This window comes from Somniosus microcephalus, chromosome 7, assembly GCF_052327205.1.
Source record: "Somniosus microcephalus isolate GS21.2 chromosome 7, FLI_Smic_1.0, whole genome shotgun sequence".
In the NCBI taxonomy this organism is placed as follows: Eukaryota; Metazoa; Chordata; class Chondrichthyes; order Squaliformes; family Somniosidae; genus Somniosus; species Somniosus microcephalus.
The window spans coordinates 277,224,192-277,247,725 of record NC_140993.1 but is presented as its reverse complement, the minus strand read 5'-3'; the positions used below and the strand labels follow the sequence as shown (position 1 = coordinate 277,247,725).

The following is a 23,534-nucleotide window of genomic DNA, read 5'->3' as shown; positions in this document are numbered from 1 at the left end:
TTCCACGACACAAAAACTGCATGTAATTTAGCACAAAGTTGCAATACTGTTCAGAGAGACTGCAAGGACAACCGGCATGTGAAGCGGAAATACAATATTGGTACATTAAGGAGAACTGTTCTAAAGTTGGGTATGGGAATTGTCAGAACAAAGCAAAGGCCCCATTCCCCTGGATCTAACCTGAAAGTCAAACAAAGAATTGGATCAATTCTGCAACATTGACCTCCTTCGCCTTGAGTACAAAACTTCAAATATAAATCCGTAAGTTGGACTATTCTGAAAGTTGTGTGTAAAATGTGTGCTTTCAGAAAGAACAAACTTGCATTTACATAGCACCTCATATTCCCAATATATTTGCATACATGACATTGACTGTAATTGAAAAATAATTCACTGCTTTTGGTTTTATTGGGAATAAAACCAAAAGCAGTGAATTATTTTTCAATTACAGTCAATGTCATGTATGCAAATATGTCGCACACAGCAAGATTTGCAGACAGCAAATGAGATTTAACCACCAATTAATCTGGGGTTTTTTTGGTGGTGTTGGTTGAAGGATGGCGGTTGGCCAGGATACGAGGAGAACTCCCTGCCCTTCTAATAGTACCATGGATCCTTTAATATCCACTTGAACAGGTAGACTCAAGTCTCATTCAACAAATGGCACCTCGGAAAATGCAGCACTCCCTTGTTATGGCACGGTTATGTCAGCCTTGATGGTGTGCTCAAGTCCTGGCGTGGGATTTCAACTCTCAACCGTCTAGCAGAGAGAAGAGTGCTATCAACTGAGACCTTTGACAAACAGAGAAACTGAATGTCCTTTGAGGAGAACATAAAAGACTCCATACTGCTACAATATTCTTTAAAGCTATTTCTCTGCAACATATGGCACCTTAGCCAGAACAAATGGTATGCGTCATTCTACAAAGCAACTTTTCAAGAAAAGTGAAGCCATTATAGGCTCTGCTCCAATTTGGTTTAAGAAATTATGAATTACAGAATGATGGGAACATATTTGTTTCTCTTTCCCTTCCCCTGCTCTGGATCCTTCCTGTTTCTCTCCCACCACACTGTCAGCTCCACGGGCAGCAAAGATGCTCCATAATCTGCCAATAGGAGGGAGGCTTTTGCAGGGGAGAACAAATCTTAACAGATTTTTTTCTTTCCAGCTTTGTGTGAACAAAAGCACAGATGTAATTCTAGATTCAGAAACCCTGAATTAAAGATTATTCTGCTTAAGCATTCGTTAGGAAAGTGTTAGCCATAAAGTTGTATTCACTTTCAGATCCAGTACCAAATCCAACAAAGATTATTATTGTTGGCCTATGAAAATGACATAAAAAACATTTGGGCAAATGTTTATCAATTATGGTCTGTACTGTTCTGTTCAGATTCTCACTGCTTTTTGTTGCATCTTCATTCTAAATCAAAAATTGAAAGATAAGATAATGCAGCTTAAAAAGGGTGACTATAGGAAGTACTTTTTAATGAAAGTACTTCTTTTTATAAAGGAAAAATGATAAAACCATCTTTAACATTTTTTGAAAAATTTAATTTTTCTGCTACATAGAGATCCTCAAGTGCATGTCTCCAGGACATCAATTAAATGAAGCATGCCAAAGCAATTCCATTTCAAACAGCCACTTAAAGCTGCTCTGAGATATATCCGGAGCTGCCCAACCACACAGAATCATGCTCCCAACCCAATTATATTGGCTCAAATCTTGCTGGAAAAAGAACGGTGAGTTCACGATGCAAGCCGTTATTAATGCACAAATCCACCAGCAAGTTCAGGCAAAGAGATACGCCAGGGGTTGCAAATCACCAGAACTTGGTCAATTTACGCCGCTCCACCGTTTGCCTCGCCCTCAACTTCCCTATTATTTTTAAGAACTTGTTGCATTTTCACATTAATGGCCCTTTAAACTCACCACAAAAAGTTAGTGCTCGTACTTTACAGTGCAAGTATCCTTTTAATGACGCTATAATAGTAATGCAATACCAATCAACCTCTCCAGCCCAGAAAGGGAACAATTTAAACTGTTTAGTCTCATTCCTGCATGTAGTAAATTCTTGAGATTTTAAAAATACTTTTCCTTTCTGCCTTTTTCCTCTTGATGCAATCTTTCGCTCTCATTTCTCTTTTTATACCTGCTTTGACTCCAATTGACCCTCCTTCTCCTTTGTTCCTTTCTCAATCCCTAAATCTCATTGGTTAAGGAGATAGACTGTTGGTACCGTCGTCCACCAAGGTCCCAGATGCCCCATTGCCCTCCTGTTATTAGCTCGCACATGCAACAAAATACAGGGCAAAAAAATTTCCAAGCTGAAGGGAGCAGGAAAACGGCCAAAGGCGCACACCTCAAGATGCCCCGCTCCAGCAAGATTTGGACCATTAGGCCAGATTTTACTGTCAAAATAACAGCAAGGCTAATGGCGCTTGCCGTTATTTATGGGTAAATGGTACAGCATTTCAGGTGGTTAAATGTGAATATCCAAGAAAGGTTGCTGTACGAATTGTGCCGCTCCGCTGTTAGCTATGTGGAAAAAAACTCTCTCTGGCCCTGGAAATGAACCATTACAAGTATGGAGACTTTCCTTCAGGGTTTGAATTTTTTGGGGAGATTGTAAGTGTAAAATATTCTAACTTTCCCTTTCTGTCTCTTTTCTCTTACTCCAATCCTTCTTTCCCGCTCTATTTTTCTTTCTGTACCTAATTTGACAAGAGAATTTATCCCCTTTAATTCACCCTCTTTCTCAGTCATTCCTGCGTTTATTTCATAATCCTTAAATCTCATTGGTTAAGGAGATGCCCTGTTTACTCAGGTCCCAGATGCACCCCTACCCCCACCCCCCCGCTGTGCTGTTATCAGCTCACACTTTCAGCAACTTTGAGCGCAAAAATGTTTTGCATTGAAAGGTGCAGGGCCAAGTCTAACTAATGTCATTAGAAGCCCTGCAACAGCAAATTCTGGCCTAACAGTTCCTGGACTTGGGGAGCTCTGAAGCAGTCCCTCATATTTAATTTTGCAAAGCCACCTTGCAGGGACAGACTCTGTTCAAGGTTCTGCATGTTGGAAAGAAAACTAATAAATTTATATATTTTTTTGGAAATTAAGATAAGCTTATTATTTTCTTCTGTAAAGATTAAGTTAAAAAAAAGACTTTTTCCTCTTTAAGCAGTGATCTCTTGAAGTTCTGCTCTAAGTTTTGATAAAACCATTAAAAAGCCCTATAAAGATTCCACTTGAATGAAATCTCTGAAGTTGAATCACCTCAAGTAAACATTGCTAGGTTTCCCATGCTTAGCCAAGACAAGCAAGCAATGTGCTCCTTGACTTTTAAAATAACTATCTCCTCCAAATCAGTAATGACTGCAGGTTAGGTGAAAACTTATATTTATTATTAGTTGTCCCTGGAATGTGAGCAATATAGTATTTATTACCCATTCCTAGTTACCTGGAAAACATTAAGAGTCAACCACGCTGTGTGAGACTGGAGTCGTGTGCAAGACAGGTTCCTTCCCTAAAAGGCTTAAGTGAACCAGTTGGGTTTTATGGCTAGCCAGCGACTTTCATGGTCATTTTCTGGTGCCAACTTTGTTGAATTTAGTTTCACAATTTGCCATATTGGGCTTTGAACTCATAACCTCTGGGTGCTAGCCCAGTACCAGAACATCAAGTTACCATACCCTCCATCCTGAACCTTTCATTTTTTTTTTTAAACAATGCAGAGAACACAAAAAGTTACCGCTAGAGACTAGATATCAGAGTAGTGCTTTGCGTGTTAAAGACAGCAGGTTCAAACCTGGAGTTTGCATTCCTGTGAGTTCTGAATTCTCCGTGAAAAGACAGCACTGAACAAGTTACACATACACACAATAAATTAATGAGTACCCCTTCAAAAAAATATATGAAAAAACTATGCATCTTCAAAGGGCACTTTAGCTAGCCTAGGCTAGAAAAGGATTAACAGTACAAACAGCTGACAGCATTTGAAAGGTGAGGGAAAAAAGTAGAGAAAGACAAAAGAAAAAAAATCAAAAGCAACAGGAAGAGAAATAGCCCAAGTAGAACACATTGTTTACAATGAAATATAAAGCCGAATTATTCTACTGTCCACTTGTTAAATTATGCAAAATGTCTCACTGCTTTAGGCCACAAAAACCAAAATATATATTTATATGAATCTCAGCTCATTGAATTAAGTTTTTTTCCCAGCAAAACATTTTTACTATATTAAACAATTCATGAACAACTTTCAGCAGAGACCTCACATCAGTACTTTCCCCCTGAACATTCCCTCTCGAACTGTTTTTAAAATTATGACTGCCAATTTCAGCATGTAAAATATTATAAAAATTAAGACTATTCAGATTAAACAGCAACGTACTAGATGCATATTTTTGTGGCCTTTGAGGAATTAAGAGCTTCTGTATCAAGTGTTAGATTTAGGAGGGTTAAGAGCTGAAGGAGTTGAAAGTTTTGCATAAAAAGACCAAACTAAGTCCTTTCACAGGTTAAGTGTTATACGTAGGTAAAAGCTAATCCTATATCTAACACTTGATTGTATTCTTGCACAAGCGGTCTTGTACAACGAAAAGGTAAGCAGAAGTCCTTACACTGCCTCGCTTTGCCAGAGAATCACCGCAGTCTGCTGGCAAAGTCCGCTTGGTGGACTTTTTCTGCTCATGTTCAAGTGCATCTTCAATAATAGGCTCAAGCCTCATCTGGACAGACACCAAAGACTCGGATCAATTTATACAGTACATCATGAAATCATGAGCACAACACCTAGCAGTGTAAGCATTTCTTTAACATTAACATTTTTTTAAATTCAACTTCAATATGGAAAAACAGAATCCATCCGGACCTTCAATTTACTCTTCAGATGCAACTAAATATTTGGCTGTTCTCCATTAACTCTCACAAATATAGCTGGCTCAGAATTCCAGCATCACCAGAAGATATGTTTTTTTTCTTGCATCTGGCTTGATTTTGGCATAATTCAATGTAAATGTACCTCAAAACAAATAAAATCCAGACATCCCAAACAACCACTTGAGGCACAAATATTGGACGTGCACTAAGCTTAGATTTTTAATTTAAAATGTTTGATGTCTGGGCTCTAAAAGGCACTAGAAAGATTTCAGGAAAGGACAAGTTCATTTTGAGTTATATTGCTCACTTGTTCCGATACAGTTCAAAACCTTGTGTGCCGGTGTTAAGATTCTTGTGAATTGCCAAGATATTGGAGTACTACACAATCTGTGATGAAAAGCATATTTCCTTCCACATACAATCAACACGGACTGAGTTCAGCGCATCGGTGCTGACTTCCAGAAAACAAATCTGACCTTTATACTAAAGTCAGCACACACACCACCACTATTAAACTCGTAACTGTTCCAGGATTGGGTTAGAACTGCCTCCACTCTTGGGATTCAGGTTGTTTGTAAACTCTGCTTGAGCTTTTCTCACCTTCCAGATCATCATCTGACCAGGTAGGGAAGAGTCCGAGCCTTGTAATGTTTTAATACATCTGTTCATGCCATGATGTTCAGCTCAATAGCAGGCACAGTAGAACTGGGATGTGCATGGTTAAGTACTCCCCTTTCATCCTGTCCATCTACAAGCCCAACTAATTGATATGCTTCAATGCACGAGGTTTAGTTCAGAGCTCTCAGACTCAGACTCAAACTCACATCCTTCTGGTTTGGAATCCAAGTGTTATTCCTACCCAGTGAGCATTTCCATTTCTTTTAGACATTATACTTCCTGCAGATCCACGTTTCTCCATTTGGCCAGATAAAGTGTAGTGGAACATGGCGACAAGGATAATAAACATGGCTGCAAGCTAGAATCCCAAACGTATGGTGGAAGTGTACAAGTCAACATAGTACTACTGCCAATATAGAAAGGATAATATAAATAAAAAAGGTGCTAGCCATCAAAAGTGAAACGCATAAATTCTGCAATTGATTCCATAGTTAAACATGTCAGAATCCGAGGAGCTCCTTCTTTATGCATCCACCACTTTAGTGTTCATTTACTGGCTTCTCCAAAGCAAGTGTGATTCCAAATAAACATCCACTAGACAGTTAACATCAAAGTTACAAGCATATACTTTTTCAAAGTAAATTAAAACAGAAGTGGAAACAGAGCATCAGTAACACTTTGGATTCCTTGAATCTAATAGTGGGCTCCTGCAAATTAGAAATGAAAGCCAGAATGGACTCCAAGTTTCAGAATCCTTAGTTTTAAAGCCACGTCTTTACAAGATACTTCACCTTGAGCAATCTTGAAACAATTACAATAGCATTATTCACAGCTTCCTTTTTCTAAACTCAACATGAAGATCCAATATTATTGGAACAAACCAATCAAGTAGTCCAAGGATAAAACAAAGATGATTCTCTCATACTTTACATTATATACTGACAACCACTGGAGCACATTGCCTGCACCTACTGGAACCTCATTAACTAACACATAGGCCCAGAAATTAGTGTCCCAACGCGCGAGTAAGCACCGCGTACTCACGCGTGGGACCGATGGAATTGCCGGTTTTCTGCATGCACGGGAAACCGGCATTGCTGATCCTCTGAACCAAGGGGTTCAGAGGTTGAACGCGTGCGCGCAGGAGTCTGCGCGTGCGCGTTGAACTTCCTTTTTTATTCCAGGTTTGCCCGTGCGTGAAGGCCTCCACTTTTTACACTTTAAAAAAGCAGACGTAAGGACTTAATTTTAAAAGGTAAGTGGTCTATTAATTAAAATTAGAATTTTTTTCCCCACAGGTTTATTATTTTTAAAGACTTTACAGTAAGGTAAGTGTATTTTTAGCCCCGATTTTTTATAAAATTATTTTTTTCAAAAATTTAAATTATTGTTTAAAATAGTTTTTTTAAAGTTATTTGTAGTTCATTTAAATAGTGTGATTTTTTTTAAATTTTATTTCAAGTTTAAATACTGTTTTGGGCGCCTGGAGTTTATGAGTTTGTCAAACTCATGAATGGACTTTTCCCTCCTCCGATCGGTTGCCCAGTGCTCACGTGATCCCAGCCGACGCATCGCACTAAGTACACCGCTGGATCACGCAAGCACAGCGCGCCGGGAGCTGGACCGGGCCACAGAGAGGAAATCCACGCAGGCCCAGGCCTCAACTGCCAGCACGCTAGGTAAGTGTAGGTCGGGGGCTTGCACCCGCGGGAAGCCCCCGACACGAATTTCTGGGCCCTTAACTCAAATGTAAGCTTCAGCATAAAATCCTTGATTCGGAAGTTTTGCCACCCTTTTTGAGCCATGTACAGTACATGCACAGTAAGGTCACTCACATGGCATAGGTTCACACCAAGTAACTGTGCTCAGAAACTTCCACAGCTTTTCCCTCTCCAGCACCTTTGATAAACTAGCCACCCCTCTAAATCTAAAGTCAGCAACTGGTAAAATGAAGAAAGTGAACTCCAGTGTATTTCAGTAATTACTTTACAAAGTATGTAGACCTTCAGTCCCACAAACTGAAAAATGAACCAAGCTTCTTTCAATTCTGGGATGACACATCGCGTCTTCTTATCCAGTGTTGATTAACATTACAGGACAAATTCCTTCCAATACCTATGCAGCAGTTCTAATTGTGTCCTGTCAAAGCTGATATATTTTAGATGCAGCCACAGATAAACAGGCAATACATATTTGTAGCCGTGCAGGTCAACCAACTGCCTTTTAGCACCAGGAATAGTTACAAGAACTTTCAATTACAGGAAACTCTCGATTTACCGGCACCTAAATAACCTGAAATCTCTTAACCGGCAAATTTCAGGATTAGGTTCAGGTAAGTTTTACTTCACATTAGTGGCCGTTCCTGGATCTGTGGCCGTGTAACCGGGGTTCCTGCACCTGTTGCTATGCAACAGGGACGCCTGGATCTGTGGCCGGGGTTCCTGCACCTGTTGCTATGCAACAGGGACGCCTTGATCTGTGGCCGTGTACGGGGCTCTTGTACCTTTAACTATACCTCTCTGTAATCCGGACTTTTTTATAAACCGGCACCACGCCGGTCCCGGATAAAAGAGAGTTTCCGGTAGAACAAACCTGACTTTCCTACTCATATACAGTGGAGCTAGTGTGTTATTAAACAGCATTTTCAAGACTATTTGCACTGGAATAGATTGTAATAAGTAAAAAGAAATATTGCATAATTACAGTGAATAAGAAAATAAATGCATGAGCACCTTAAATCAAATGGTCACGTGAAAATGAGAATTGGTGAATGAGTACAAGTGAGGGGGAAATCAAAAGGTTAAGTGTGTCAGGAATGTTCCACTTAGAGAACATGAAGCAAATTTGAGTTTTAAGGTGTCTTTTTTCAAAAACAGGGTCTACAATAAAATGGCAAACAATGTCACAGCATGTCAGTACACCAAAATTTTGTATCATTACAAAATGCACTAATGACACCAAGTTATTTGACCAAGTGATTAGCATCGGGGAGATTAACAACATTCAGAGACATTTGGTCCAATTAAGCAGGTGGCAAAGCTATGGCAAATGGTTTTTAGTGTGCATATAAATGTACAGTAATAGATGTTGGAACAGGAAACAAAGGTATACAATTAATGAATGTCCATTAAGCAAGGTAGAAAAGGAGGGAATTGTGAGAGATTATTGACTGTTCACTCAAGTATCCCATCAACGTGAAGCTGTTATCACCAAGGTTAAAACATAAGACGTAGGAGCAGGAGTCGGTCATTTGGCCCCTCGAGCCTGCTCCGCCATTCAATAAGATCATGGCTGATCTGATCTTGGCCTCAACTCCACTTCCCTGCCCGCTCCCCATAACCCTCGACTCCCTTACCATTCAAAAATCTGTCTATCGCCACCTTAAATATATTCAATGACCCAGCCCTCTGGGGAAGAGAATGCCAAAGATTCATGACCCTCAGAAGAAATTCCTCCTCATTTCCAATTTAAAAGGGTGCCCCCTTATTCTGAAATATACCCCCTAGTTCTAGATTCCCCCACGAAGGGAAACATCCTCTCTGCATCTACCCTGTCAAGCCCCTTCAAAATCTTATATGTTTCAATAAGATCCCCTCTCATTATTCTAAACTCCAATGAGTATAGGCCCAACCTGCTCAACCTTTCTTCATAAGACAACCCCTTCATCTCTGAAATCAACCTCGTGAACCTTCTCTGAACTGCCTCCAATGCAAGTATATCCTTCCTTAAGGAGACCAAAACTGTACACAGTACTCCAGATGTGGTCTCACCAACGCCCTGTTCAGTTGTAACAGGACTTCCCTACTTTTATACTCAATTCCCTTTGCAATAAAGGTCAACATCCATTTGCCTTCCTAATTACTTGCTGTACCTGCATGCTAATTTTTTGTGATTCATGTACAAGGGCCCCCAGATCCCTCTGTATTTCAGCGTTTTGTAATCTCTCCCCATTTAAATAATTTGCTTTTTTATTTTTCCTACCAAAGTGGATAACCTTGCATTTTCCCACATTATACTCCATCTGCCAGATTTTTGCCCACTCACTTAGTCTATCTATATCCCTTTGGAGATTCTTTGCGTCCTCCACAGAATTTGCTTTCCCACCTATCTTTGTATCATCAGCAAATTTGGCTACATTACACTCGGCCCCTTCATCCAAGTCATTAATATAGATTGTAAATAGTTCCCCCCCCCCCCCCGACTCCAATAGTCCCCTGATTATCCATTATTGGGATGCTTTTAGTGTCTTCCACCGTGAAGACCGAAACAAAATATTTATCAAAGTCTCCGCCATTTCCCTGTTTCCCATTATTAATTCCCCAGACTCATCCTCTAGGGGACTAACGTTTACTTTAACTACTCTCTTCCTTTTTATATACCCGTAGAAGCTCTTACTGTCTGTTTTCATGTTTCTTGCTAGCTTACTCTCATAAGCTATCTTCTCTCTCTCTCATTTTTTAGTCGTCCTTTGCTGGTTTTTAAATATTTCCTAAACCTCTGGCCTTCCACTAAACTTCGCAACATTGTATGCCTTTGTTTTCAATTTGATTCCATCCTTTACTTCCTTAGTTAGCCAAGGATCGTTCATCCTTCTCTTAAGAGTCTTTCTTTCTCACTGGAATAGATCTTTGCTGAGAGTTACGAAATATCTCCTTAAATGTTTGCCACTGCTTTTCTAGTCTTAACCTGTAATATATTTTCCCAGTCCACTTTAACCAAGTCTGCCTTCATACCTTTGTAATTACCTTTGTTTAAGTTCAGGACACTAGTTTGAGACCTAGCTTTCTCACCCTCAAACTGAATTTGAAATTCTTCCATGCTATGATCACTCTTCCCAACAGGATCCTTCACTTCGAGATCATTAATTAATTACAGCCTCAGATCTAAAATAGTCTTCTCCCTGGTTGGTTCCACAACGTATTGTTCCAAGAAACCATCCCGCATACATTCCAAGAACTCTTCCTCAAGTCTACCTTTGCCAATTTGCTTTGTCCAATCAATATGAAGATTAAAATCTCCCATGATAAAAGCCGTACCTTTCTTACAAGCCTCTATTATTTCTTGATTTATAATCTGTCCTACGGTGTGGCTACTGTTTGGGGGCCTGTACACCACGCCCACCAGTGACTTCTTACCCTTATTATTTCTTATCTCCACCCAAACTGATTCTACGTCTTGATCTTCTGAGCCAATATCATTTCTCACTACTGCACTGATCTCATCCCTTATTAACAGAGCTGCACTACCTTTTCCTTTCTGCCTATCCTTATGAAATGGCAAATACCCCATAACATTCAGTTCCCAGCCTTGGTCACCTTGCAACCACGTCTCTGTAATGGCTATCAGATCAAACCCATTTATTTCTATTTGTGCCGTCAACTCATCTATCTGGTTACGAATGCTGCGTGCGTTCAGATATAGAGCTTTTAATTTTGTCTTTTTACCATTTTTCCCTACTCTGACCCCTCTTTCTGATGCACTCTTGTGTATACACTCTATCCCTTCCTGTCACACTCTGGTTATCATTACCCCCATCTACCCTGCACTTTTGCCTTCTCCTTTTTCTTTGACTTTTTAAATTTCTGCTCAGCGGATCCCTCCCCCCAACTATTTGGTTTAAAGCCCTTAATCAAGCAGTAGGTTGCATCTCAGGACATTTAGGTCAAAACAAGTTATTTTAATTCTGTAAACGCAACAGTAACACATTAGGTATAGTGCATCCCAGAAATTGGCACCTTACCTTGCAAAATAAATTAATGCACTGAAAAAGAGTTCAGAAAAGAACGACAAGGACAATTGCATGAATTAAAGCACAAAGTTGCGAAGAGACTTATACCCAGCATAGTATGAAGTTATATAGATCAGAAGGTCCAAGGTTAAGAGTCTAATAATAATAATCAACTTTATTGTCATTGTTAGTGCACAAGTGCAGTACAACGAAATGTAAGCTTGCGGCTCTCGAGTGTACATTTTGATTAAGACATTTAACATTCATGTGCAATGCATTTTTTTTTTTTTTTTTAAATGACATCCTTGTCAGATTTGGAATGGGCTAAAATGGTCATCCTGGATAAGAAATGGAGCATGAGAATAGGCCTTAGTGACTCTAGGCTTTGGGGGGGGGGGGGGGGGGGGCAGGCGGAGGGGAAAATTCAACCAGACTTTCCATTGCATTATGAGTATCTGCTGGAAAGTATGCATGTATAGGATCAGACTCAGGAGCAATGCCCTCCATGGTAGAATGTCTAGACGAGACGCACCGTCTAGGTTAATGTCTGAAGAATAGCCATTTCAGCAAGGTCTGCACCTGCAGGAGAAGAGGTGGAAAATGATTTTTAAAAAGGCTCTCAGAACAGAACTTTTGTTTTTACTGGAGACAACGATTGAGAAGTGATGCATCTTAGATTTGTGAAATGCTGAGGCAGAGATAGCAGATGCAAAAAGGCTGTTTTAACTTGCACCGTGAGAAAATGGAAAATAATAACAAAACTAAAAGGCTTCAAGCAAGGAATAAAAGGAAAATGTTGCCACAATAGTGGATATGTGGAGCAGAGTTCTGGAAAAAGTTCAGACACATCTTAAACATCTTTACAGAATGATCCTGATAAATGTTAGTTAGGAATGGGATTGAAGAATGTCATGGGGTACAGATAAAAAATAATCAACTACTTCCATGCAGCACGGTGGCATAGTGGTTAGCACTGTTGCCTCACAGCGCCAGGGACCCGGGTTCAAATCCGGCCTCGGGTGACTGTCTGTGTGGAGTTTGCACATTCTCCCCGTGTTTGCGTGGGTTTTCTCCGGGTGCTCCGGTTTCCTCCCACAGTCCAAAGATGTGCGGGTTAGGTTGATTGGCCATGATAAAAAAAATTGGCCCTTAGTGTTAGGGGGGATTAAATACGTGGGGTTACGGGGATAGGGCTTGGGTGGGATGGCTGTTGGTGTAGGGACCGGGTGCTAGGGTTTGGATGATCAGCCATGATCTCGTTGAATGGCGGAGCAGGCTCGAAGGGCCGAATGGCCTACTCCTGCTCCTATCTTCTATGTTTCTATGTTTAATGGTTCCTACACATCTGGGTCAAGGAACTCTAATCGGATTATGTGACACAGAAGGGTTGTATTGTGAAGGGGGGAAATTGAAAGATACGTTGCAGTTTTGCCCAATTATTTTTGAAATTTTGCAGAACTTATTCTTCAGGATAGAGACCACGACAGGGTAAATTGCACATGGTCGGTGGAAAATACATGTTTGAGTGGCCAAATCGCTTTTTCTCCCTCCCTACTTTAGTCAATTATTTTCCCACTCTTGAATAGGACTTGCTGCATTCAGTGGAGCAAGAGAATAGATGGACAAAAGAGCATTTGCAGAACCAAGAGAAAATAAAAGAATGACATGGATAGGGTGAAGTAAAACAAAAAGTAACATGATAAGAACTCCACTGCATTTTTTTGAAAACCTGTCAGCTTACAGGGAAGACAATAATTGTGGGCTCTGTATAAATCAGATTGTCAGAGAATGATTTACTCGTTTTTTTCCAATGTATTTAAGATTTAAGAAAAACTGCACCTGCGCTACCTGCATTCTTACTGTTCTTCCTTAACCTATACTTTCCTGTATTTTACCTCAGTCAAGATTGTTGTTTCATATGAAGGTTGATACTTTTCTTTTTCTTGAGCTGTTCGCTTCTCCATTTTTTCTCTATCTGTTTTCTGTTTTCGGTCTGCTCCTTTTGGCTGGAGAAAGAGAGGAAAACTGAAATCCTGCAACTCAAAATTATGTGGTAGAGAACTATCACAATTATAATGCATTAAAACTGAAGCTCCACTTTGCCCATTGAGTCAGTGAGCAAATACACCAGTACAGTACTCAGTGGCACAAAGGTGGTACCAAATTTAAACACTAGTTTGTGCTGTGAACTGATCTCAATGGAGATGGAGACACAAGAACTGACCTCAGTTCTAGGAAAGCCAAGGTTTACACTCCTGATTTTTTTTTTTTTTTAAAGCAGTGATCCTTACATCCATGTTACATCCCTCCCCACAATTGAACAGCCTACTAAAATTCATTCTAGACTCACTCATCAAAAGCAGCATTTTAGAGGGGTGTCCTTGTGCAGGGCCCATTAGATCACACCCCAGCTTCAATCACATTAGGTAGATTGGAGAAAGTGAAAAATTATTGAAAAGAAAAGTTTTTACATCATAAGATCAACAAAATGACACCCCTACATAAAGCTTGCATAATAAAAAAGCATCCGATTTACACAAAAATGTTACCACAGAACTTCAGGCCATTGGGGGCAGATTCCTATCTTTGATGATTATCTGTTCAAATGCGAGAATTACAAAGATGAAAAGAAACAATCAAAATGAAGTCTTGGGCACTGAAGGGTTTTCAGTTTCATTAAGTTTCTACTTCATAATTCAAAAGCATCACCCTGGAAAAAAACAGGATGCAAAACACCACAAAACACAATGTGACCAAAGCAGATGCATGAAACTCACTGCGGTCAGTGAGAACTTTGAAAACAAGGTATGTTTTCCTAGCAGATGCGTTAAGGCACACTGTTCAAAGAATGAATTAAAATGAAAAATATATATCCCAGGAAATAAGAATTTACAAGCTTCAAGTGGCACAAAGGCTTCTCAATTATGGGTACTGCAGATTTATAAAAGATAATATTTTAATCTATCACTTGACAAGTATTCTCACTATCCATAGAGGCGTCGTCAGAATATTACATCACCAGCTGTATTATCTTCAAGATGCAGTGCAGAAGTGCCACCTTAAACTAGAATGCATCACTTTACCTTGAAAACTTTAATTTGGCAGCTGGCTGAATGAAGATGGTCGGTGTACTCTCCAGTTTCGTTTTGCTTGAATGTGTCTATCTGAATCCTGAACGGAACCCCCTTCTCACCCCCATGTTTTCTGGGAGTAAACTCTGTGCTAATGCAATGTACCTGCAAGAAAAACAAATGTGTAGTTTTTAGGTTTAAAACTGAATACATTTGAGTTAAGCTACCACAAAACAACTGCTATAGATTTTTTGGCAGATACAATAAAACTATTGTATGATCCAGCTTCAAAATCAACAGTTTTACAGGCTTTCAAAGCTAGACAGAGTATTTCATTCACTGTACACTGTAAACTCATGTCCACACATGTAGAACTTGCACTTCCAACATCAGATGGCCATTTTCAATTATACCCAGTGGCACCCTGCCTAGCTGTTTAGTAGATTAGTTTGCACCCCAACTAGCTATTATACCATTATTTACACTAGCAATATATCTTTTAATGGAGAACAAATATCTCTACCAACCTGAACAAAAGCAGAGGTGTGTTTTGCTGGGTCCCACAGGAATTCAATAGTATTCAGTTGTGCTGGATTAGTCCTTGGGTCAATAATTCCAACCGACATTGGAATATCTGTCGTTATTTTAAAAACATAAATCTGTCACATCTCCAGAATAGGCACACAATAAAATCAAAGTCAGTGCAACTGATGTCAGTATTTAGCTATACACTACAATACATAAATTACACCCATCCAGCTCTCTCGTTTTCCTCCAAATGATCAGAGCTAACTTGAGGGAAATTGACTATGAAGTTTAAATGCTAGGTAACCTAAAAATAGGAGATTCAACACAGGCTAAGGATTGAACCTTCCTAGTCTATGTAGCTCACTGCTAAGTCATGTGGTATTGGTCAACCCACTGAGCCATCTGGGAAGTACTATTTCTTCTTGCACTTAAAAAAACATGAAAGAATGTTATGCCCTGCCTAAGGTGCAGCACTGCTCAATATTTCAGTTATTACCAAGGACCAATTAGGCAAATCTACCAGGAAAGTGGTTGGGGAAGAGGAGGAGATAAATCACATGGGGTAACTACTCATTCAAAAAGATTTCAAACAGAACAATGCAACCTCCATTCCTTGTACTGTATGGACCATATCCTCATTCAGCAACGTTTAAAAACACATTGGCTCTGATTTTGAGGTATAAATAATGGCGAGGCTATCAGTGCTCACTGTTATTAAAGAGTAAATCGGACACCTTCGGGCGACTGCACATGCGCAGTTAAGCGCAGAAATCAGGAAGTTGTTCTCCCTGCTCATCCAGAAGCTTCACTCCAACAGTATTTCGCCGAGCGACTCGGTATTCAAACACGTGGGACGGCGTGAAGTTGGGGTAATTGCCCACTAGATGCCAACTAAACACGGCATAAAAAGTTACAGCTTGTCCATTCAAGTATAAGTGAATTTTTAACGGCGTGTTAAGTCTTAATTACTGCCAAACAACCTTTCTGCCACTAAAAATTAAACTTTTAAAAGTGTGGAGTCTCACTCCTTCAGATTTTAATCGTTGGCGATTTTACTTTCTCTCTTATCTCCTTCTCTTCATTCCATCTTTCTTTTCCTGTCTTTATTTCTCTTTCTGTACATGATTTAACATTAAATTAAATATTCTAACTTACACCTCCTGGTTTAGACTGTGAGGATTCTTCAACCTGCTTACCCAGTTCACACTGGTCCCAGATCACTTGCAGAGGGCACCGCATTGTTTTGGATTTCTAATCACTGCAAATTCCAGTGCAAAAGCCCACAGAAAGTCTGTGGACAAGTATAAGTGTGATGAACGGCTGGTGACATACGTTCACCACTGACCACAAAATCCGGCCCAATATTTTGCCTAGCCGGCCCTGATCACGCAGATGATTTCAGAATGGTACCAACTTCTGGATGTTATCAAGGTCTTGTAAGTATGGTGATTAATTTTGCCCTTTAATTGCTGACTTTAATTTTGTTTCAGTTTCATTTATAATTTGCTGTAGTTTTTTCTTAAACAAAATACAAAACTGTCCATGATTCAGTATTTACCGATGCTCAGGAAGACCACAGGAGGACTGCTATACGATAGTAGGGCTGCTCTTCAGAGGCAGACAATTGCTTGATCTCAAGGCTGGGGCTGGGAGGAGATAAATGCCTCCACTCTGAGCATCAACATAGAATCATAGAATGATACAGCACAGGAGGCCATACGGCCCATTATGCTTGTGCTTGCTCCTTAGTAGAGCTATCCAATTAATCCCACTCATCTCTTTACACATAGCCCTGTAAAATGTTTCCTTCAAGTATTTGTCCAAATCTCTTTCAAATGTTACTATTGAATCTGATTGCACCACCCTTTCAGGCAGTGCAATCAGATCACAACAACTTACTATGTAAAAAAAAGTTTCCTCGTGTCGCCTCTGGTTTTTTTGCCAAACACCTAATCTGTCCTCTGGTTACCGACCCTTCTGCCACTGGAAAGTTTCTCCTTATTTACTCTATCAAAACACCTCAATCAAATCTCCTCTTAACTTTTGCTGCTCTAAGGGGAACAACTCCAGCTTCACCAGTCTCCCAATAACTGAAGTCCCTCATCCCTGGTACCATTCTAGTAAATCTCTTCTGCACCCTCTTCAAGGCCTTGACATCCTTCCTAAACAGCCTTCTCAACTTGTCCTGCCACCTTCAAAGATTTGTGTACATACACTCTGATGCCTTTCTGTTCCTGCATCCCCTTTAAAATGGTACCATTTAGTTTATACTGCCGCTTCTCATTCTTCCTACCAAAATGTATCACTTCATACTTCTCTTCGTTAAACTTCATCTGCCATGTGTCTGCCCATTTCACCAGTCTGTTTAGGTTCTATCGGAGACTTACTATCCACATCACTGTTTACTACATTTCCGAGTTTCGAAACAAGATGAGTTTCTAACAGAGCTTGATGAAAGTTATGTAATATTCAAAGTATGTAATGGAACAATATCTGTATATGCACAATATAACAAATAACCTATCCACCTCATTGTTTGCTACATTTCAACGTTTCGTATCATCTGCAAACTTTGAAATTATGCCCTACATACCCAAGTCCAGGTCATTAATATAGATCAAAAGGAGCAGTGGTACACTTCCCTCCAGTCTAAAAGACAACCATTCACCACTACTCTCTGCTCACTCACTCCTTTTTCAGGTCTCCTCTGCACTTTTATTCAGCTTTGTTCTCTACTGTATTATGAACCTTACAATTGACATAAGCCTCCTTTTTTGTCTCATTTTAACATCTATATCTTTAGTCGTCCATGGAGCTCTCGCTTCGGATGCTTTCCTTACCTCCCCATAGGAATGTGTCTACTCTGTACCTGAACCATCTCCACTTTGAAGGCCTCCTCCCTTGTCCAATTACTGCTCTGCTTACCAATTTTTGATTCCAATCTACCTTTTCAAGTCACTGAAGTTAGTCCTCCTCCAGTTAAGTATTTTTACACTTGTTTGCACCTTGTCCTTTTCCATTACTATTCTAAACCTAATGATATTGTGATCACTACTCCCAAATACTCTCCAACTGAATCATGCTCCACTTGCCCCACTTCATTCCCCAGAACTAGTTCCAGCACTACTTCCTTCCTCATTGGGTTGGAAACACACTGATTAAGAAAGTTCTCTTGTACACATTTCAGGAGTTGTCCCCCCGCCCTTGCCCTTTACACTGTTAGTATCCCAGTCTATATTAGGATAATTGAAGAACCCGATTATCACTACTCTGTAGTTCTTGCATCTTTCTGTATTTTACCTGCAAATTTGCTCCTCTATCTCCTTCCCACTATTTGGTGGCCTATAATATAGCCCCAGCAGAGTATTAGCTCCTCTACTGTTCCTTAATTCTAACCAAATACACTGTCTTTGACCCCTCAACTACATCATCCATCACCGGTGCTATGATCAATACGGCCACCAACAACCCACCAACCCGCACCCGCCCACTCTTCTTTTTCCTTTCCTATCTTTCTTGAATAGCTTGTAGCCGGGAATATTAAGTTCCCAATCCGCCCCTTCTTTTAGCTAGGTCTCCGTTACTACCACTATATCATAGTCCCATGTGGCAACTTGTGCCTGGAGCTCACCAGCCTTATTTATTGGCCCGGAATTTGCGGTCGGGATGACGGCGAACTGTCAGCATTCACCATCATTCCGCCTTTGAAACTGACAGCAAAATCCCAAAGTTGCGGCCAGTCATTTACAGCTCTGAAATGGGCTGCGCTGTGCCCCCCACCACTACAGAGCCGGCAATCTGTGTAATCAGCCAAATCATTGAAACTTATGAAAACTTTGGCTCGTCCGCAGTAAGTATGCTGTTAAATTACCCACTAAAAGTTAGAACAAATGTTAAGGGCCTGGATGCCTAATTTAAATTTTTTAAATTAAGTAACTGAGGAAAAAAAAAAATGTTTTTAAGTTTGTCTATCTTTTTCAGGTTTGCCTTTCCCCTGTGCGAGAGCCCCAATCTTTGTTTTGCTCTCTATAACATTTTTTAAAAGTTAGAATTTTAAGAGCTTACTCACTTCCTTGCTTGCTGTCTGTGCGAATTCTGCGTTTTGATCGGCTGCTTAGGCAGCTTGTTGACATCACAGCAGCTCGCACTAGGGGATCCCCACTATACTGCGTTGATTTGAATTGAAGACCGGAAAACCCGAAGTTCTTGACACAGGGATCACAAGATCCTTGTGCGAGGCGTAATTTCAGAACCAGCAGCGAATGCCTTCACTTCGCTTCTGACCGCAAATTCCAGGCCATTGTTTTATTGTGCCTTGCGCAGACTAGAATATCTATCTGAGAAAAGGAAGGGAAAACATAACAAAAGCAAGACTAGTTTATTATAGAAAACTTACCTAAATCAAGGAGTCGATCACCAGGCCGGTTCCATTTCCAACCTTCCAGTTGCTGATGCTCGGTGTATTGGAGTCTTCGGTCATGGAATACTACTCGCACTATACTCTAGGGTTGAGATGGTACAAGTCAGGATTATTTTCTATATACAAAGGCAATGAATCATGGAACTCTTATTTCTGCCAAACCTGGCTGTACTGTTAGGCAGAGAAAACTGCACATTACCCACCCAAGTCTTTTTGAAACCTACTACTATGGTGACTCAACATGTAATTTTTTTGCCTGCTGCTCAAGACAGCAGGAACCTGTCCCAGGCTCAATCCCTAGTTTAAGCGAAGTTAGCTTATCTCAGTAGGGGTGCCAGAACAGGAGGGAGGTGGGTGCAAGTGGCCAGGGCTCCCACTTCAAATTATCTAGCAATCCTTGCTGGAAATGCATCTGTGGGTACACGTGGTTCATTGTGCCAACTAAGCTTGATGTACATATAGTATACAGTACACACAGCATGCAGCTCTTCAGTATTTTCAAATCTGTTTATTTGACTGATATATTAGCACATTTGAATTCTTGATCCTACTTGTTGCGCTCCCCTACACATTTTAGCAGATGTCACTAGCTTCCCTCTTTTCCCTGTACAGGAAACTTTGGTTTATCCAGAGGTTGTATGTCCAGAAACCTCGATCTAACGGCAGAAATCAGCAGCCGTTTTGTTAGGTTTTTTTTCTTTTTTTTTTCCTTCTCCTAGCATTTTTTTTTTTTTTTTTTAAAAACAGTCTCTGGAAAGCCTCTCTGAAGCTGTTGCTAAGCTACAGAAACGCTTCCAAGGTACGGGCCGACTGTTTACAAGCTGTTGCTAAGCAACAGTGTTTGTTGTCAGATACGGAGATGAAAACCTCCGTATCCTTCAACATTAGCGCTGGTCTGTCCGCAAGTTTTCATAGATCGGCATCACGCCGGTCCCGTCGGTGCCGGATATCGCAAAGTTTCCTGTACAAAGGGAAATCCACCGAGCAACCTGAATGAAAAGTGATGAAATACACCAACTGTGGCAAATAGATCACTTCATACATTATCAGACCCAAACTCTCAACTTTCTGGTTAACAGTTGATCAACTTCAGTAAATACATTTGTAAGCCGTAACTGTCAAGGTACTGCAAATATCAAAAACAGTTGTGTTGGAAATCAGGGGTGTCCAAAATATATATGGTTATGTGGATAAAATTGTGATGCGAGTAATGCTGCATTTACGTGATTGTATTAGAACTGGAGACAAAAAGTCTCTTCAGGCTAGTATTAGAATAATTAGATAGATGCTTAGAATTTGCTTGTGTTTTGATTCTCTGCGGATGTTATAGCATTCTGTACTGTGACGGTCATAAATAATCTTGTTCCCAAGCTAACTATCTGCTGTTTTCAAGTTGTGATTTCAACTTGTTTATGTATCTTTAATTTGACCAACCAAGGCTCAAGACTTATATTTCTTCCATTACTGCTATTTTGACTTTGGTTAACCAAACTATTTCAAAATGCATAAGTTAACCAGTGTAGGAGAATAGAATAGAAGATATCTTTGGGAATTTAATTATTCATTCCATGGTATAATAGTCTGATAATGAAAGAGTTAGTTTTGCATAGCTAAAGCTGCATAAACATAAATAACTGGTAACAAGCAGTTACGAACATCTGATGGCCGAGAATGGCATGTCTGACTCCAAACTAGGGAGGATAGGGACAAGGGAGATAAGAGAAATTCCGATGGGTAGGCCATCAAAACGTATAAACAAAAAAACATGTGTAATGATTGTGAAGACCCCTCCTGGAGGGAGGATCTTCATCTCGAAGTCGAGACAAAGAATTCGATGCCCCATTGGGTAATAAGGTTTATGGGGAACCTCTATAGGTTAAATGGTTGTCGTCAATAATTTGGCCTCAGGCTCACCCCTAAAACGAGAATAAAAGTAACACCCTGAGTGCTTGCCCACGCAGACGGTGGAGGGAAGAGCCAAGCAGAAGATGGGTTGGTCAAACCCTCTTTTGAGAGTGACTCCATGATCACCAACTCAGGTTCTAGACGAGAGGGAGAGAGGCCGGAAGCCAGAGAACTGTTCACGCACACCAACCGTCTGTTGATTCGGGACCGGCACCATCTGCTTGTCACTGTCGTATGTTTTTTGCTGTATAACTAGCATTCCTTCTTAAACTCTGATTAAACACAAAATACTCACCATATTGGTTTGCAGTCGATCCCGATTATTTGAAAGACTAGAGATAAGCTCCTAATTGGCCTAATCTTTACAGTTGGCTACAACAACTTGCATCATAATGTCTCTAACATAAAAAACAGGAGAAACAGGAGCGAAGCAGAAACCAAAAAGCAGGAGTGACTACCAAAAGCATAGTTTTAATATATGGAAGAATGCTTCTACCCTAAACTCAACAAAAGGAGGAAAGTCTTTGGCTATTTTTAAGAGATGGGGTTTAAAAGCTAGCTGCTTTCTTATTGCTGCTGTAGTGGGGATTAACAGTCTACCCAGACAAAGGCTTCTCGCCTATCATCTAGATTCACATTATACACCAAGAAAAGAAATCACATATTCAAATTGTTACAATTAAGTATACATCAACATGTTTAGTCTTCTGCCCTATTTATATCTATATACAGTCATTTATAAAACCATTTGTCATTTAATAAAAAGGTGACCCACCTTCACCATTTTTCCACTTATTTCTGGTAAATCTCCTATTTTTCGGTTATCCAGCATTCGGATTTCATAAGATTGACCTGTTGAAATTCAGATGTTAGCTATAAATGACAAAAGTCTTAATTCAAAACCAACTACAAAGTAATGATCATTTCCAGTAACGTAGTTCAGTGATTCTTAATTTAAAGTCACTTTTTGGTTGAAAATAATCCACCAGTGTAAATTAAGCAAAACTGTTGGAACAGTACAGAAAAATCTAGAGGAACACGATAAGATGGCATAAAGCATCAAAGCTACTACTGAAATACACATGATCAAAACTTGTGAAAGCTGCACCGTTCTATAAATTGCCACAATTCTGTATGATGATGGTTTACTTCCTGCCAACAGCACATTAATCCACAAAATTGTGAAGTCTATTTAGCATAAAGCTCTATTAAGACATGTGGCTTAGCTGTAAGCCATTTATTCAGGAATCAAAGATTTGATCAACATGGCGGTAGTACAAGCTGTTCCTCTACTTCGGTCAACTGGTTATATCCACAGCCTTGAACCTCCTCCTCATTCTCGCTTTCACTGGTAGCAACATCCTCCCGCACAGCATCAACAGCAATCTGGACATCACGACTTCTTTATTAACACCAACAATGGATTCAAAACTCATGTCTATGGGCAGTGCAACATCGGTGCCTGAAGGAGATCCTCGACTGCTGGTGGGATGAATTTACTTTTCCAAGAGCAGTTGGCAATAGATTTCGCTTTTAGATGCAGGCACTTCGTGTAAGCCCCAGGGCAGTCAACCATCAAGGCAACTTTGCTGTCTTTCGGTTAAAATGACAAAGCCATTCATCCACAAAGTTTTGGTACCTCTGTAAGCTACAGGCAAACTAACACAACCAGGAATTTCTTGGGATGGGGACTGGAATTCCCAATCACCAGCTGCTTTCTATCTCCCCCAGTCTTGCTAGCACAACCCATCACAGCACGATGCTGCTTAGCCTTTTTCCCAGCGGACCATTTTTCAATGATGAAAGCTCAAGTTCTCGCTCGAGAGCAGCGGTTTGAAAGAAAAAAGCCGTTTCATCCAATATCTTTGGGCTTATAATGAGATAATAATTCACAAGTTTTATTGCACATCCAGTGGTCAACACTTTCTGTGGGAACATTGTTTGCGCCGCCTGGACTTAATTGGGTGGTGATTTTTGAAGCAGCTGATCCATGTTACAGAAATGTTTCCAACCAAATTCTTTGGCGAATTCATTCACCCTTTCTAGCAAGACAAAAATAGATAGCCCTGGAAGGTTAGCTGCTTTGTTGATCATGGAGGTTGAAATTGGGTTAAGCAGTGGATTTCACTGGTCAGGGCCCATTTCAATGCACGGTATTTTTTCTGCATGATTTGAATAAAGCAACTTTGAATTAAAACTAGACTCTGCCAATAATGTGGTTCAGTGCAAAGCAATAATAAAGTAATGACTATTACCAGTAAAAGAAAAAAAATATTGCAGTTGCTAGAAATCTAATGAGGAGGGGAGGAAAATGTATTTTGCACAGCGAGTTATGATGATCCGGAATGCACTGCCTGAAAGAGTGCTGCAGATTCAATAGTAAC

General features: G+C 40.1%; 1 protein-coding gene across 6 annotated transcripts in view; it reads right to left on the bottom strand.

The window, feature by feature from the left end:
* The window catches only part of LOC147115353 (upstream-binding protein 1-like), a 109,521-nt gene that overhangs the window by 67,019 nt on the left and 18,968 nt on the right, over positions 1-23,534 (bottom strand). For all 6 annotated transcript variants that reach the window (XR_015079118.1, XR_015079119.1, XM_085993887.1 and 3 more), the window contains exons 3-7: positions 21,926-22,002; positions 19,222-19,327; positions 14,825-14,931; positions 14,310-14,462; positions 13,122-13,232 (exon numbers count right to left, since the gene is read on the bottom strand). Coding sequence is in view for 4 of the 6 variants with exons in the window: in XM_085993887.1 (XP_085850013.1) it covers positions 13,122-13,232; positions 14,310-14,462; positions 14,825-14,931; positions 19,222-19,327; positions 21,926-22,002 (554 nt within the window). In the remaining 2 variants the exon portion in view is untranslated. The remainder of the gene's footprint in view (positions 1-13,121; positions 13,233-14,309; positions 14,463-14,824; positions 14,932-19,221; positions 19,328-21,925; positions 22,003-23,534) is intronic.